The sequence below is a fragment of the Lutra lutra genome, chromosome X (genome assembly GCF_902655055.1).
Source record: "Lutra lutra chromosome X, mLutLut1.2, whole genome shotgun sequence".
NCBI lineage: Eukaryota > Metazoa > Chordata > Mammalia > Carnivora > Mustelidae > Lutra > Lutra lutra.
This window is the reverse complement of record NC_062296.1, coordinates 95295233-95308836: the sequence shown is the minus strand read 5'-3', so window position 1 is coordinate 95308836 and position 13604 is coordinate 95295233. Positions and strand designations below refer to the sequence as shown.

The 13604-nt window shown below is 56.5% G+C and overlaps 1 protein-coding gene across 1 annotated transcript in view; it reads right to left on the bottom strand.

Moving 5' to 3' along the window:
- Positions 1 to 253: 253 nt before the first annotated feature.
- PUDP (pseudouridine 5'-phosphatase) overlaps positions 254 to 13604 on the bottom strand; it is a 76485-nt gene continuing 63134 nt past the window's right edge. The window contains exon 4 of the mRNA XM_047715080.1: positions 254 to 2666. Within this exon, the coding sequence (XP_047571036.1) occupies positions 2490 to 2666 (177 nt within the window). The 3' untranslated portion in view covers positions 254 to 2489. The remainder of the gene's footprint in view (positions 2667 to 13604) is intronic.

The window sequence follows — 13604 nt, the reverse complement described above, 5'->3', positions numbered from 1 at the left end:
AAAACAGACATATTTTGGAAGAAGGGGATATCGAATCCAACAAGTGCTCATTTCACAGAGATCTTCCGTTTGCTGCCCACAAAGACACTAATGTTTCCCTTACGATATTTTACAGTGTGAGTGCTGTTTGGCTTTAAAAAAAAAAAAAACAAAAACAAAGAAACAGGTCACAGAGTCTCACTTAGGTTGTACATTTGTTGAAGGATATTTCTTTTTAAGAAGAAGGTAAAATCAAATGCCCATACATAACGTGAAGTGATGTCAAGGATTTTATTCAACTCAATTAACTGGTGAGAGACCCAGTAAGATGTTACAACGGGTCTGAGGGAGAACTGAGAACAGACGCGTACATGACCATCAATAATGCCGAAATGAATCTGCTGAACAGATATAAAACTGATCAACTGCCAGAGGAACCATCAACAGAGAACCAACCCTGGGCACATCTGGATTCATCACCATGACTTTGCTGCCACTCCCCGTTGGAAATCAGCTCCAGTGACAATGACATCAGCTGGCAGGTGCACCCAGGGACTGCTCTTCCTATATTCCAATGCCTTTCTCAACGTTCCCACCACAAAAGGCCGAGCAAATCTAGTAAAAAAAGGGGTTCACTGCAAAGTGTAACGTTGTCGGGTAAACGATCTCAGAGATGTGCTAATAAGGCTCTTGGTCACACTAGTATGTATTCTGAATTCAAATTATATTTGGATCAAACGCTGTGTTAGACAACTGTCTGTTTTTCAAAGAGGGGGATGGTTTTTTTGTGAGGTACAAACCGTATCCTCAAATGTGGACATGCACTTAGGTGAAGGTAAGATACAGCCCACAGTTATCTTCCTACTGAGAACAAACTACTGACGGCACAGTGCAGAATGGACCTCTGAGTGGAGGTCCACCGAGAGGTTCTAGGGGCACGGCATCTGAGCAGAGGTCCACTGAGAGGTTCTGAGGGCACGGCCTCTGAGCGGAGGTCCACCGAGAGGTTCTAGGGACATGGCCTCTGAGCGGAGGTCCACTGAGAGGTTCTGAGGGCACGGCCTCTGAGCGGAGGTCCACCGAGAGGTTCTAGGGGCACGGCATCTGAGCAGAGGTCCACTGAGAGGTTCTAGGGACACAGCCTCTGAGCGGAGGTCCACCGAGAGGTTCTAGGGGCACGGCCTCTGAGCGGAGGTCCACCGACAAGTTCTGAGGGCACGGCCTCTGAGCAGAGGTCCACCGAGAGGTTCTAGGGGCACAGCCTCTGAGCAGAGGTCCACCGAGAGGTTCTAGGGGCACAGCCTCTGAGCGGAGGTCCACTGAGAGGTTCTGAGGGCACAGCCTCTGAGCAAAGGTCCACCGAGAGGTTCTAGGGGCACAGCCTCTGAGCAGAGGTCCACCGAGAGGTTCTAGGGGCACAGCCTCTGAGTGGAGGTCCACCGAGAGGTTCTAGGGGCACAGCCTCTGAGCGGAGGTCCACTGAGAGGTTCTGAGGGCACGGCCTCTGAGTGGAGGTCCACCGAGAGGTTCTAGGGGCACGGCCTCTGAGCGGAGGTCCACCGACAGGTTCTGAGGGCACAGCCTCTGAGTGGAGGTCCACCAAGAGGTCCTGAGGGCACAGCCTCTGAGCAGAGGTCCACCGAGAGGTTCTAGGGGCACAGCCTCTGAGCGGAGGTCCACCGAGAGGTTCTAGGGGCACGGCCTCTGAGCGGAGGTCCACCGAGAGGTTCTAGGGGCACGGCCTCTGAGCGGAGGTCCACCAGGAGGTTCTAGGGGCACAGCCTCTGAGCAGAGGTCCACCTAGAAGTCTTGAGGGCACAGAAGATGGTCAATTTTCATTTTGATTTCTCCGTGTTCGTGCATGACATGGCGTTTCCACTCAGATTGCAAATGAAATGCAGCGATGATCTTACTTCTGTCAGCTGCTATGGCACATTAAGACCCACACTTTAAAAAGCGACGTTGTAAGGGAAGGATATAAATAGAACGTATACGTACCTACGTACATACACACACACATATGTGTAAGCACACACATATATTTTACATTTTCCAGCCAGGGTTTAGAAAAACCGAAAAGGCAAAGAAAGGAACACAGAGAGGATTTAGTTTTGTCTTGGAAAAGGACGTATTTTACATATACGTGCATACGTGTAAGTACGTATACACACGCAGGCACACATACACACACACGCACAAGCACTGTCACGCAAGCATGTGTCCTGGCTGTACGTGACTCTTACATGACTAGTGCGAGGCCAAGACACCGTACGGTCACCCCCATAGGGTGTAGGATCATGTAAATGAGTGTTTCGGTCCCTGTCCTGGGCTGCGTCTGCTGGGCGGTCTCTCAGCTGGGACGTGGCTTGTCAGCGCGGGTCCGCCATGCCGAGGCCACGTGGGATAGAAGGTCAAGTTCACGGGCTGGAAGGACCGGTCATGTGGCGATCTCCTGGGTGCCGGGGTTCAGCTGAGTGGGTGCCGTGAGGCCGGGAGGCAGGGAGGGCCGCTCACGCGTAGGGCGGCAAACCGAACAGCTCAGGCTGGAAGTCCTCCAGGGAATCCAGCACCAGGGTGGCCTTGGACGTCAGGCATCGGTGCAGGTTCCGATCTGGAACCATGACCACCTGCATGCCGGCTGCGAGGGCCGCCTCCACGCCGTTGGGAGCGTCTTCAAACACGAGGCACTGTGGGGTAGGAAGAGAGACAAGGTTGAGACGGCCTTTCCCGTAACCAGGCAGCTAGACTAGGTTTTCACGATTTTTATGATGGACGTGCTTGCCGGCGCTGCCGCGGTGTACACGGACACAGAGACGAAGTTGTACACACTGTCCCGCAGGCTTCCCGCAGTCCCGACGATACAGGGGACAGCGTTCCGTCACGGCCGACAAGGTGCTCGTGACACGTGATGTAGCTGGGTGGCAAGACGGGATAGTAGCTTTGTGTTCTCTTGGAATCGTACAAATCTGTGCCATCAATAATGGGACATTCAGAGCACAAGAGTCAAGGGTGTGTGTGGGGGGAGCACGTGTTTTAAACATGAAGTCAGTCCAGACCTCAAGCGTTTTAGGAACCGCAGTGTGGAAAGTGAGTGGTTAAGGTGTCTGAGCGAAAGCCTGGTCTGTGTGTGCACAAGGTGACTACCTCCAGCACCGAGACCAGCTCCCAGGAGCGGGATCTCCTTTGGCTTACCACGCAAACCCACCCTATTAAACCCCAGACACTGCCACCCCATCAGACACCCACATCTATAAGGGTGTTTCTGGGCACTGTGTTTATCAGGCAGCTCTGAAACGTGCCATCCTGGGAATAATGCCCTGAGACTCTGAAATTGAGAGAGCCCAAGTCCGTGCGTGGGTAGATGAGCCCGTTGTCCTACGTCACTCGGCATCCAGGGCAGACAGGCACCCAGCAAGTTCCCTCCGTGTCTGGAAACAGTCTCATTGATTCTGTCAGTGAAGATTCTTCTCTGTAGGGACCCGACATGTATAAAGGGGCTGCGATCACGGCTGGGAGGAGCTCGCCTGTTGTTCCCCTACTGTCCACAGGTGACCCCCAGCTGCCAGGAGATGCCCAGGTCACACCTTTCCACCTTCCCGAGCCCTGTCCCCCTCCTTTCATCACGAGAACTCTGTCACGGGTGGGCAGTGGCACCGCACTGTGCCAGTGACCCAGCGAGGGTCATGGACGCTGCTCGGGGTGCGGTGCGGCACGGCAAGTTCTGCCTGTCCTGGGGCCTGCAGGTCACTGGCAAATGCATACACGTTCACACTCACTCACACGTGCACACATGAGACTCGCACAGTGAAGAAGCTGGCACTCAGGCACACGTGAGCACACTCAGACACCTGCACACACACACATTCACATACACACACACACAAACGGGCACTCAGGCACACGTGTAACACACACACTCGGACAAAAGTGCACACTCACAGACACTCGTGGACGTTCAAACAGAGACAGAGCAATGTTCTTTCCTGGTGGAGTGGTCGGGAGCAGAACACGGACCCTTTCCTTTTCTCTTTCCCCTTTCCGTCTGCCTGGGTTACCAGAGGTGAGCCGCCTCCCCTGTGAGGCCCAAGTGAGGGCCGTACGCATCGCAGGGACAGCTCCGGAGCAGTAACGGGCTATGCTCACAATGGGGGCCGGTCTGCCCTGGGAGTGGGCCTCTGAGCTCTGAAAACAAGGCAGATTCGGAGAAACAGTGCGCTCTGTCCCTCGGTCTTCGTTCTGAGAATTTACGCAGGCACGCAGGCTCTTTTGCAAGCTGTGGGCGTCCACCCGGAGGCAATGGTGTCCATGGAGTCGGTCTGAGTCTTCTTAGAACGGGCACCTTCCTTCTTCATCTGGCCTCAGACACGCGCTCTTAGGGGCACTTGCAGGCCCGCGTCTTTCCACAAGAGCCCGCACCGCACTCTCCGTGTCCTCCACTGCCGCATGTGGGACCACGGGGGGCACTTACACGTCCAGGGGCCCCGGGGAGTGGACGGACGCCCCACGTTCCACGAGGGTCTGGCGCTTTGCGCAGGCCACCAGGAAAGGTCAGCGGGAAGAGAGGAAGACGGTTTGTCCGCCCGTCCGTCGGGGCAACAGGGCAACGGTGCTCGGCGGAAGTCATGAAAAGCAGCTTTTGTTTTCTTTGTGCGGCTCCTGCCAAGGGCCACGGGAGGGAGACCCGCAGCCTCAGAAACCGGGACAGTCACCGAAACGAGGGCCCGGAACTCGGCGGAGGACGTGCGCAGCGGCGCGCTCCTTCCGGACGCGCTGACCGCATCCCAGCTCGGGCCGCGAGGGACGGAGAGGGACGAGCAGAACCCCGCGGGCATTCAGGGCCGTGGCGCAGAGCACCCGGCAACCTCTCCGGAGGTCGGCCGTCCCCTCACGTGCGCTCATCGAGCCGGTTTGGTTCCCATTAGCGACGCGTCCGCACCAGCGGCCGACGGCATCGCGCACACGCGCCCTGGGACCGACCCGTGAGGGCTGCGATGCACACGGAGCGCGCAGAGCCGTCGAGGCATGAGGAAGAGCGGGAGGGCGGGGAGCGCGGAGGCGGCGGAACAGGCCGCGCCACGCGCAGCCACACGAACAGTCATAGCGTAGTAGCGCATCTCCCTACGGAAACCCGACAGCCAACGTCCGAAAGGTGCCCGACACGGCTCTGTTCATCGCAGTACTCGACGGTCATGAAGCCACTGAAAGACAGAAGCCACGACAGCACAGCTCGGCTCCCGCACACACGGCAGGAAGAAGGGGTTTTAGTCAAAGACGCAAGCATCTCCGTGTGCTTTCTGCCCGCCGCGCCCGGCTCACGGAAAGGGAGTCTCACCCCGCTGAGCTCCGCGTCCTTCTGTGAAGGTCTCTGTGTTCCCCGAGCTCTGACCTAACCCTTCCCACCCTGCGCTGACGCATGACACCAGATCATAAATCCCTCCACACCCACCTGCAAAATGTGAACTATTTACATGAGGAACTATTTACCTTGCAGGAAGGAGGACTGGGGCAGCAGACACCTTGGTCTCTCCCTGACCCCGCGTCCCGGCCCTTTGCCATGAGATTCACGTGTGCACCTGTGTGGACGTGTGTGGGGCGCGCTCTGATTAACGTGTGATTTTTGGTAGCGTGCCACAGGCGGTGGGTTCTCCAGGACATGCTCCCACGACCTGGAGGAAGCTGCTGAACAGGAGAACACCATCCTCCGGCCCATGTGCACAGGATGGAGACGGCCCCTGGCCGTGAGGTGGGGGGCTGAAGCGTCCTGGCTTCTCCGGGCGTCCCGGCCTACAGTGAGCATCTGCTGACCTCCGGCTGATTCAGCAGAGACGCTGGAGCCGTCCCGGCCCAGGACACAGTGCGACCAAGGGGCTGCGGGGCTGGAGCCCAGCGGGTGACCCGGCCCTGTCTGTGTCACAGGGAAGGGCTCTGGGCCACGGCAAGTTTGGGAGGAAGCGGGTGTTCACACGGGCACGCAGGTGGCAGAACGTAGGACCCGAGCCTGGGTCTGCACGATGTCATGTTCTTGTCACGGTGCACGCTGACGGCGAAAGTAAATCCGAATTCCGTCTCCACAGCTCATCCTCGAGATGGGCTTAATTCCAGGGTAGCCCGAGGGGCTGGATTCACAAGGAGGGACGCCTGCAAGGATCCAGGAGGCGAAGTGTTTCAGGGGCTCCCAGCCCAGACGTGCCGAAAGCACTCGTCTGCACACGTGTACGCAGAGCAGCAGCCGGTCCGCGGCGTCCGTGGGCGTCTCCTCACCGCCTGTCCGCAGCGGCAGCTGGGGCCTCCCCGGGTCCTCGCACTTGAATCCTTGAAAGACAGACACCGTCTAACGACGACGTGCCATCATGGGACGCACCAATCCGGTGTGAGACGCTCTTGTGTGACCTTGGTGGGATGCACAGAAATGCGTGGGATTCTGCAAATACTTCTGCAAAAGGCAGTCTGATGGTGGAGGCGTGGGACAGGAAACAAAGGTCGTTCCAAACTTTCTGACCCAGTGGGCGCGGAGGCCATTGTCTCAGTGGAAGGCAGCTTGGTTTTGTGACAGGTTCAGCAGAGAAGGAGGCTGTATGGCCAGGTGCCCAGCCACGATGGCGATGAGTGACGGGGAAAGCGGGCAGGGCCGTGGCAGCCCTCGGCTTCTGTATGGTAAGCTCAGGAGCCAGGAGGAACAGGAGCAGTGCTAGGAGTGCTAGGAGACTGTGATCGGAGGGAGGGACGGCCACCCAGCGGTGTCCTGTCCATCTTCCCCTCTGCTCTGACGCCAGGGTCATGCTTCCTGCTTGGCCCCCACACTGTGCCTTTGGGTCACGAGGGAGTCTGTGTCCCCACTGTGCCCTCTGGTCATGTGTCCTCACAGCTCCAGTCAGCAGAGTGAGGATAGGCTGGCGGGGGCCCCAGAGGGAGGGGACTGACTGGACGAGGGCCATTTTCAACTCCGGCCCCGTGTTCCCACGGGACAGAAGTGCCCAGACTGACTAGAGGGTTCACGCAGTGTCTAAGCCTATGTTTCCAGCAGTCACCACGGTGCCTTTTAAGGAACCAGCACATGTTTCACATGTGACTACATGTTCTCGAGGGAACAGGGCTTCTCCCTTGTTGGTGGAGCAAAATCGGAGAACTCACTTCAGGTTCACTCCCCAAATGCTCCGAAGACGATCTGGGGTTGCCCATGTGCACACGTGAAGGACTCCCACGGGCGTGCCCATCGCGACTCAGCAGGGATGGTCTGACTCCAATCCCTGGAAGCAGAGCTGACTAAACCACGGTTTCTAAGTGAAAACCGTGCATTGGTGTTTGCAGATTTTATGCTCTGCATTCATTTTGTAATGCCAAGTTCAGGTCTTCCACTGTGAGACATGAAAACCCGAAGGAGGCCGTAAGCTTCATTTCTGAGGGGTTTTCCGTCAGCAGGGCTCATAGCTAAGGTTGGTTTTATTCATCTCCATGGTCTGGTCAGACGGCGCCTTAGTGTAAGTACCACAGTACTGTAAGGACGAGTCTGGATACCCTTCATGAGGGGTCTAGTTAAATAATAAACCTCCACCATCTACCGATCTATCCCTCAGTCCATCTATCCATCGTCTATCCATCCCTCCCTTCCTCCATCCATCCGTCTGCTACCTATCCATCCCTCTGTCATCTATCCATCCATCCACCCTTCCATCATCTATCTACCCATCTATCCAACCATCTATCTATCCATCCAGTCTTTCCCCCCTCTACCCACTATCTATCCATCCCTCCCTTCATCCATCATCTACCTATCTATCCCTCCCTCTTTCTATCCATCATCTATCTACCCCTCCCTCCCTTCCTCCATCCATCCATCCATCCTTCCCTCCATCTATCATCTACCATCTATCCCTCCCTTTATCCATCATTTGTCTACCCCTCCCTCCTTCCTCCATCCATCCATCCATCCCTCCATCCATCCATCATCCATCTATCTCTCCACCCATCCATCTGTCATCTATCTATCCATCCCTCCCTCTCTCCCTCCCTGTGCTAACTATCATCTATCTGTTGACTTACCTACCTACCTACTGACTATGCACCCATCCCCCTACCTGCAGTTGTAGATCCTATCTCCTAGCTGTGGTCCCCTATGGAACCGTGTCTGACTTCGACACACCCGACATGTGCTTTGGTAATGTGACAAGTACCTTGCACGTTGCAGAGCTACTGTCTTCCTGAATTAATTCTGGTCTGGAAATCAAAGAAAACAAAAGAAAACAAAAAAACAAAGAAAACAAAACCAGCAGTGACATAAACATATTCACAACCAAATCCTCTGGAGTCCCAAGCCACATACATGAACGAACGGCCCCACTAAACGGATCCCTATTCCTTTCGGGAAAAGCCTTTGGAGGAGTATAGGATTTAACAATTTGGTGGTCGTGGGCACGTGTGGGAGGCTTCCTGGGAAATTCTGCCTCATTTTATTCACGAAAACCATTGTGGGGCTCTGAGTGCATTTTAAGGCATTTCCATGCAAATTAACTGCTGAGCAAGGGATGTATGTGCACAGAGCTCAGAAACCTTCGTCCAATGTTCTTTTTTTTTTTTTTTTAAGAATTTATTTACTTGACAGAGATCACAAGTAGGCAGAGAAGCAGGCAGAGAGAGAGGAGGAAGGGAGGAAGCAGGCTTCCCGCTGAGCAGAGAGCACGATGCGGGGCTCGATCCCAGGACCCTGGGATCATGACCTGAGCTGAAGGCAGAGGCTTTAACCCACTGAGCCACCCAGGCGCCCCCAATGTTCTTTTAATAATAGAGATTCTGTGTCCACCAAATTGGTCAGGAGCCATGGAGAAGCCCGACAAAGCTCTCAAAGGCACTGGGGATTTTAAAGTTTCATAAAACACGTCTTCGCAGTTTCTGGACAGTCAACACAACCCTTCTGTTCCTCTTCCTACTTTACGCATGCACGTAAATGTGCAAAATCAAACCGGTCTTCCCCAGCGTTCCGCACAACACTCCCGGTACACAGGTGTGACCCGAGGTCCCTTTCGGTTGGTGTGTTAGGAGCTCAGCTACGACATCGACCCCGCGGAGATTATCCATCAACGTAATTACTACGCCTACACGTGCGACGCACAGACTGAACTGAGCTCCCCCCAAATCCACGTGGAACCCGAACTCCCAGGATGTGACTGTGTTTGCAGAGTGTTTAGGGGGATTTTCAGGCTAAATGGGCCCTGGCGCAGGGTGGGGGGAGGCAGTCAGACGGGCCTGGAGTCCTCACAGCAGAGGACGAGCGAGACTGCTCTGCTTCGCACTCTCACAGTCTGAGGAAAAGCCACGGCAGGACAAAGGCACGTGAGGGCGGAAAGCAACCGCACGGGCACCCTGACGTTGGGCTCCCCGCCTCCTGTGGGACCACGAGAGCATACATGTCCGTGGTCCAGGCCGCCCGGTCTGCGGTGTCTAACACCACATGTAGACGGTGAACTTGTATGCAACGGCTGACGAGCACTTTCTTGGCAGAACTGCCTTTAGACGTGTCCGAGCAAAGGGAATAAGGTTTCCTCCGTGGCCCAGCTCCCCGCATCCCCAGAAGAGCGAAGGCACAGCCACGTGGGGCTGTCTCTGCGATGGCCAGCTGCACAGGCTTAGGCACACGGAATGGTCACGGGCGAGCAGAGTGTCTTTGCTGCCCTGAGGACGGGCCTTTTCTGAGCCGTCTCCAAAGCTCCTGCGCAGGAGAGGCTGGCAAGGACAGAGAACGTGGTCTGCGCACAGGGAGAGCCGCCGTAGGTCACTGGGCATCGAGGGCCTTCACCTCTCCGTCCCCAAGGCAGGGGAGGGCAGCGCTGTCACACGGGAGGTGTGCGTGTCCCGGGCCTCAATGCAGCAGCTTCAGGGGTCTGGGTCCTGGCCCCTATTGCGGCCGACCCAGCCACCTGCTTCCTGGCCAGGGGAGCTCCGTGAACGGACCTGCGCTGTGGTGTTCACGAAGGTGCGTGGATACTCCTGCCCTCAAACTCCCGAGAGGCCTGCTCACGGGAGGGGAGCCCGTTTTCACGCCGCGCCCTTGCAGACCCAGCATTTCCAGAAAGGAGGGCGCGCTGGTTCTCAGGGGAGGCGTGCGACCATCTCGTCTGGTCTACCGAGCCCTGTGCTGACGTTTAATTCTAAGCTGTCCACTAGCATGCCGTCATGGGCAGGGTTTTCGGAATGTTCTGCGATGCACCCGTCCCGGGAGATCGTCTCCAGAAAGCAGATTCTGTGTGCTCCAGGGTGGGCTGTGGATCTGTGATGGACACGGAGCAGAGCCATGACCCTGGAGGTCCTGCTTGTGCGTCAGTCTGTTGAGTCAGCGTTGCTTACGGAGCTCCCCCAAGGTAGAAGCTCGTTTTCAGAGGAAGGCGCTGAACGTCCCCTAGACATTTCGGGGGTAAGTATTGGGGGAAAGTTTTCCAGGATGTATGCTGTGCTGTGGCAGAAGTCCCGTCGACACGGATAAATTCATCTGCCTTGTTTCCGTAGATGTCCTCCACTTTCCTTACAAAATCCCTTAAGGGACTCACAATACATGGAACAGACGACACCAACTTTCCCTCTCCATGTCTACGGGGCTGCAACACTGCGGTTCTGTTTGTATCGCATTAGTCATGAAAATGAGGGAAAAGGTAAGGAGCTCTGGGACCCCTGCCCTTCCCTCCTCTGCCTGATCAGCTGTGGGCTCTGCCGAGTGTCCGGGAGAAAATATGCCAAGGGGACACAAGGTCATGTCACCAGGAGGGTGTCCCATCCACCATCTCCTTCCTTGAGACAAGGCAGCGTGAACATCACCTCTTGGGGTGCAGACGGGCATCTCTCTTCCCGTCTGTACTCAACGATTCAGGAGACTCGCCGGGACAAGGTGCGTGAGCAGGACAAGAATGATGTCCTGGAGCCTGGCAGCGCGGTGGTGGGAAGGGAGCACTGCCGGGCAGAGCCAGGGGATGCTGTGGAGAGGGCGCCCAAGCCCTGAAGGCGGGTGGGGAACAGTGGGGAAGGGTCGTGGGTCCCAATGGGCTTGGAGCTTCTCTGAGTATTAAGGACAAGCTCCGAGTTTCTGAGGCTCTTCTTGGGGTTTGCAAATGGCATGTGGGGCGTATTTGTTGCTAAGATTCTGAGCGGAACCCAATCCTGTCCAGAGTTCTATGCGTGATCTCAGAACCACATTTGGGTCTTCTCTTCTGGGACGGCAGCCAGCGGACGCCGTACCGTCCACTGGCTTTCCCGGTCTGCCCGGGGAGTACGGAGGAGGAGACGCTTGGACATCCCGTGGGTTCATGCCACACACTTCAATCTGTTCACCTTGCAGCGCAGTCTCTCCCGTGAGAAACGGAGCGGCAGTGAGGAGCTCAGACCCACATGCAGACACGGCGTCCCCACCGAGTGAGTGGCGGCATGTGCTGGACACAGGTCTCTGAGTGTGGCACCAGCCTCCTCCCGACCAGGGCACCCCAGGACCGGCGGGGAGTAGCCGCAGGTCAGCAACAGGATCCTGGAAGAATGAGAATCCAAAGCCCTGGATGACGGTTGAAAACCAGCGGAGAAGGGTCCCAGGGAGGAAGCCCAGGGCGGGGTGCCCGGGAGCAGCTTCATTCCTGCAGCAAATGTCGTTTCAACACACCAGGACCGTCTTCTGTGCCCTCTGTAAGTGGGGAAAACTGGAACGGAGAGCAAGCGCAGAAGTGGGCAGCACGGGCCCCCAAGATCCACGCCTCGCTGACCAGAACCTGGGACGGCGGTCCCTCACGTGGTGAAGGGGTTTGTGGGTGGGATTCGGGTCACGGACCTGCAGGCAGGGCGGGCGTCCCGGACAGAAGGTGGGGGATTCTAATCGGATCAGGCGCTCCCGGAAAAGCTGCACACGTTATCTGGCTGGAGTGGGGGAGACGCTGCAGAGACACAGACTTCGAGGATAGGAAGTGTTCGAAGGAGCTTCCTTCTAAGCTCTGGGAGACAGGACCAGAGGAGGCCTGCAGGACCGGAGGGCACAGCCCCAGGGACAACCAGCCGGGAAAGCGGCCCATGGTCCTACCCTTCAAGGAACTGGATTCTGGCCACTCACTATCTGATGGCCTGGGACACGGGTTCTTCCGCAGCCTCCGGATAGCAGCCCGGCCCGGTACGTCTTGACGCCTCACCCGAGTCCTGGAGAAGGGAAGCTGGTATGCCACACCCCGAATCCTGACCTAGGGAACCCAGAGATAAAGCCCAGTGCTCTTTCCACTGACTCAGTGTGTGGTAACCACCTACAGCAGCAGTGAGAACTGCCTGGAAGGGACTCGTCCAGGGCTGAGCCTCCGAGTGCACAGGTAAGGCTTATCCAAAATACTTACTCACGGATTTTATAAATCATGGTGGAAACAGATAAAAACAACCAACACACCCTCTGGCTGTGCTCCGAGGTCTGCAGCTAATAAGACAGACCCCTCCGTCCTCCCAAAGTATGAAGGAAGAATGTGTGCTGATTCACTGATGGCTGAGAAAGGGGACGTGGACAAGAAATTCCCATCCCAGCAGCCAATCTGCCTCACGTGTGCAAGATCCACACCCAAACGCCTCGTGCGTTCACAGGGGGACAAGTTGTGTGTAGGAGACAATGAGAGTATCCACTTTAAAATCCTGTTGACGGAATGAGGCATGCGGTAGGGCTGAGGGCTTTCAGAATTACGACAGTGCTCAAGACGGATGGGTCCAAGGCCCCCCGCACCCCTCAGAGATTTGGATCCTCCCGCAAACACTTGGGCTAAGTGTGCACCGAAGTGGGTGTCCAGATGTCCCCATGGGCCTGGGGTTGCAATTCCAGGGCACAGAGATTTGGGGTTACACGTGCAACACTCCCCAAACCCTTGAGGTGACCTCGCACTGCAGCTTAAACACGCAAAGGAATGCGGACGTGTCCCACTTTGGACAGGCCTTTGTAAGAAACCCAGAAAACCACCCCGAATTTGGTAAACGCTGTCCTCGGGAATCGCCGGGGCATATGAACTGAGTATTTACTTAACCCAGATTGTAACCAATCCCATGCTTCCCGACCGTGGCCCCCGTTCTCACTCCCGATGGGGCATCTGCAGACACAGCCCCCACAAAAGGCTCCTCGCTCGCAACGCAGGGGAGCCGGCGAAGACGCAGTGCGGGAGGAAGCAGGGAGGGACGGGGCAGCCCGGCCGAGGGGTCTGCGTACCGTGAGGAGGATGGGAGGCGGGGAGAGGCACGCAGACGCGGAGCACAGCGACTCTACTACACCAGCTTTACAAACACTGAAACGGCAAAAGCATGGATTGACAGAGAAACCCACGGGGTCCTGGCTGGGTGTCCCTGCTCTGCCACTGTGGCAAGACTGCTCCTGTCTGGGAGGAATTACTGCCGTGCACAGCCGCTTAGGGAACGTCGGAAATCCATGCTACAGGTCCTCCTTCTCAATGTCTGACGCCCTGTCCCATCTCCCCTGGGAGCGTGCTGGCTTGACCCAGAGAGCTCCGACTGTGCGTGCTGTTACAACGGCCCGATGAGCACGACCGTTCTCGCTAACGGCTGCACGCGGATGTCACCAGCCCGTGCCCAAGTGCACACAGAACAGAGAGACCAGTCACCCTGTGCCACTACAAGCACAACTT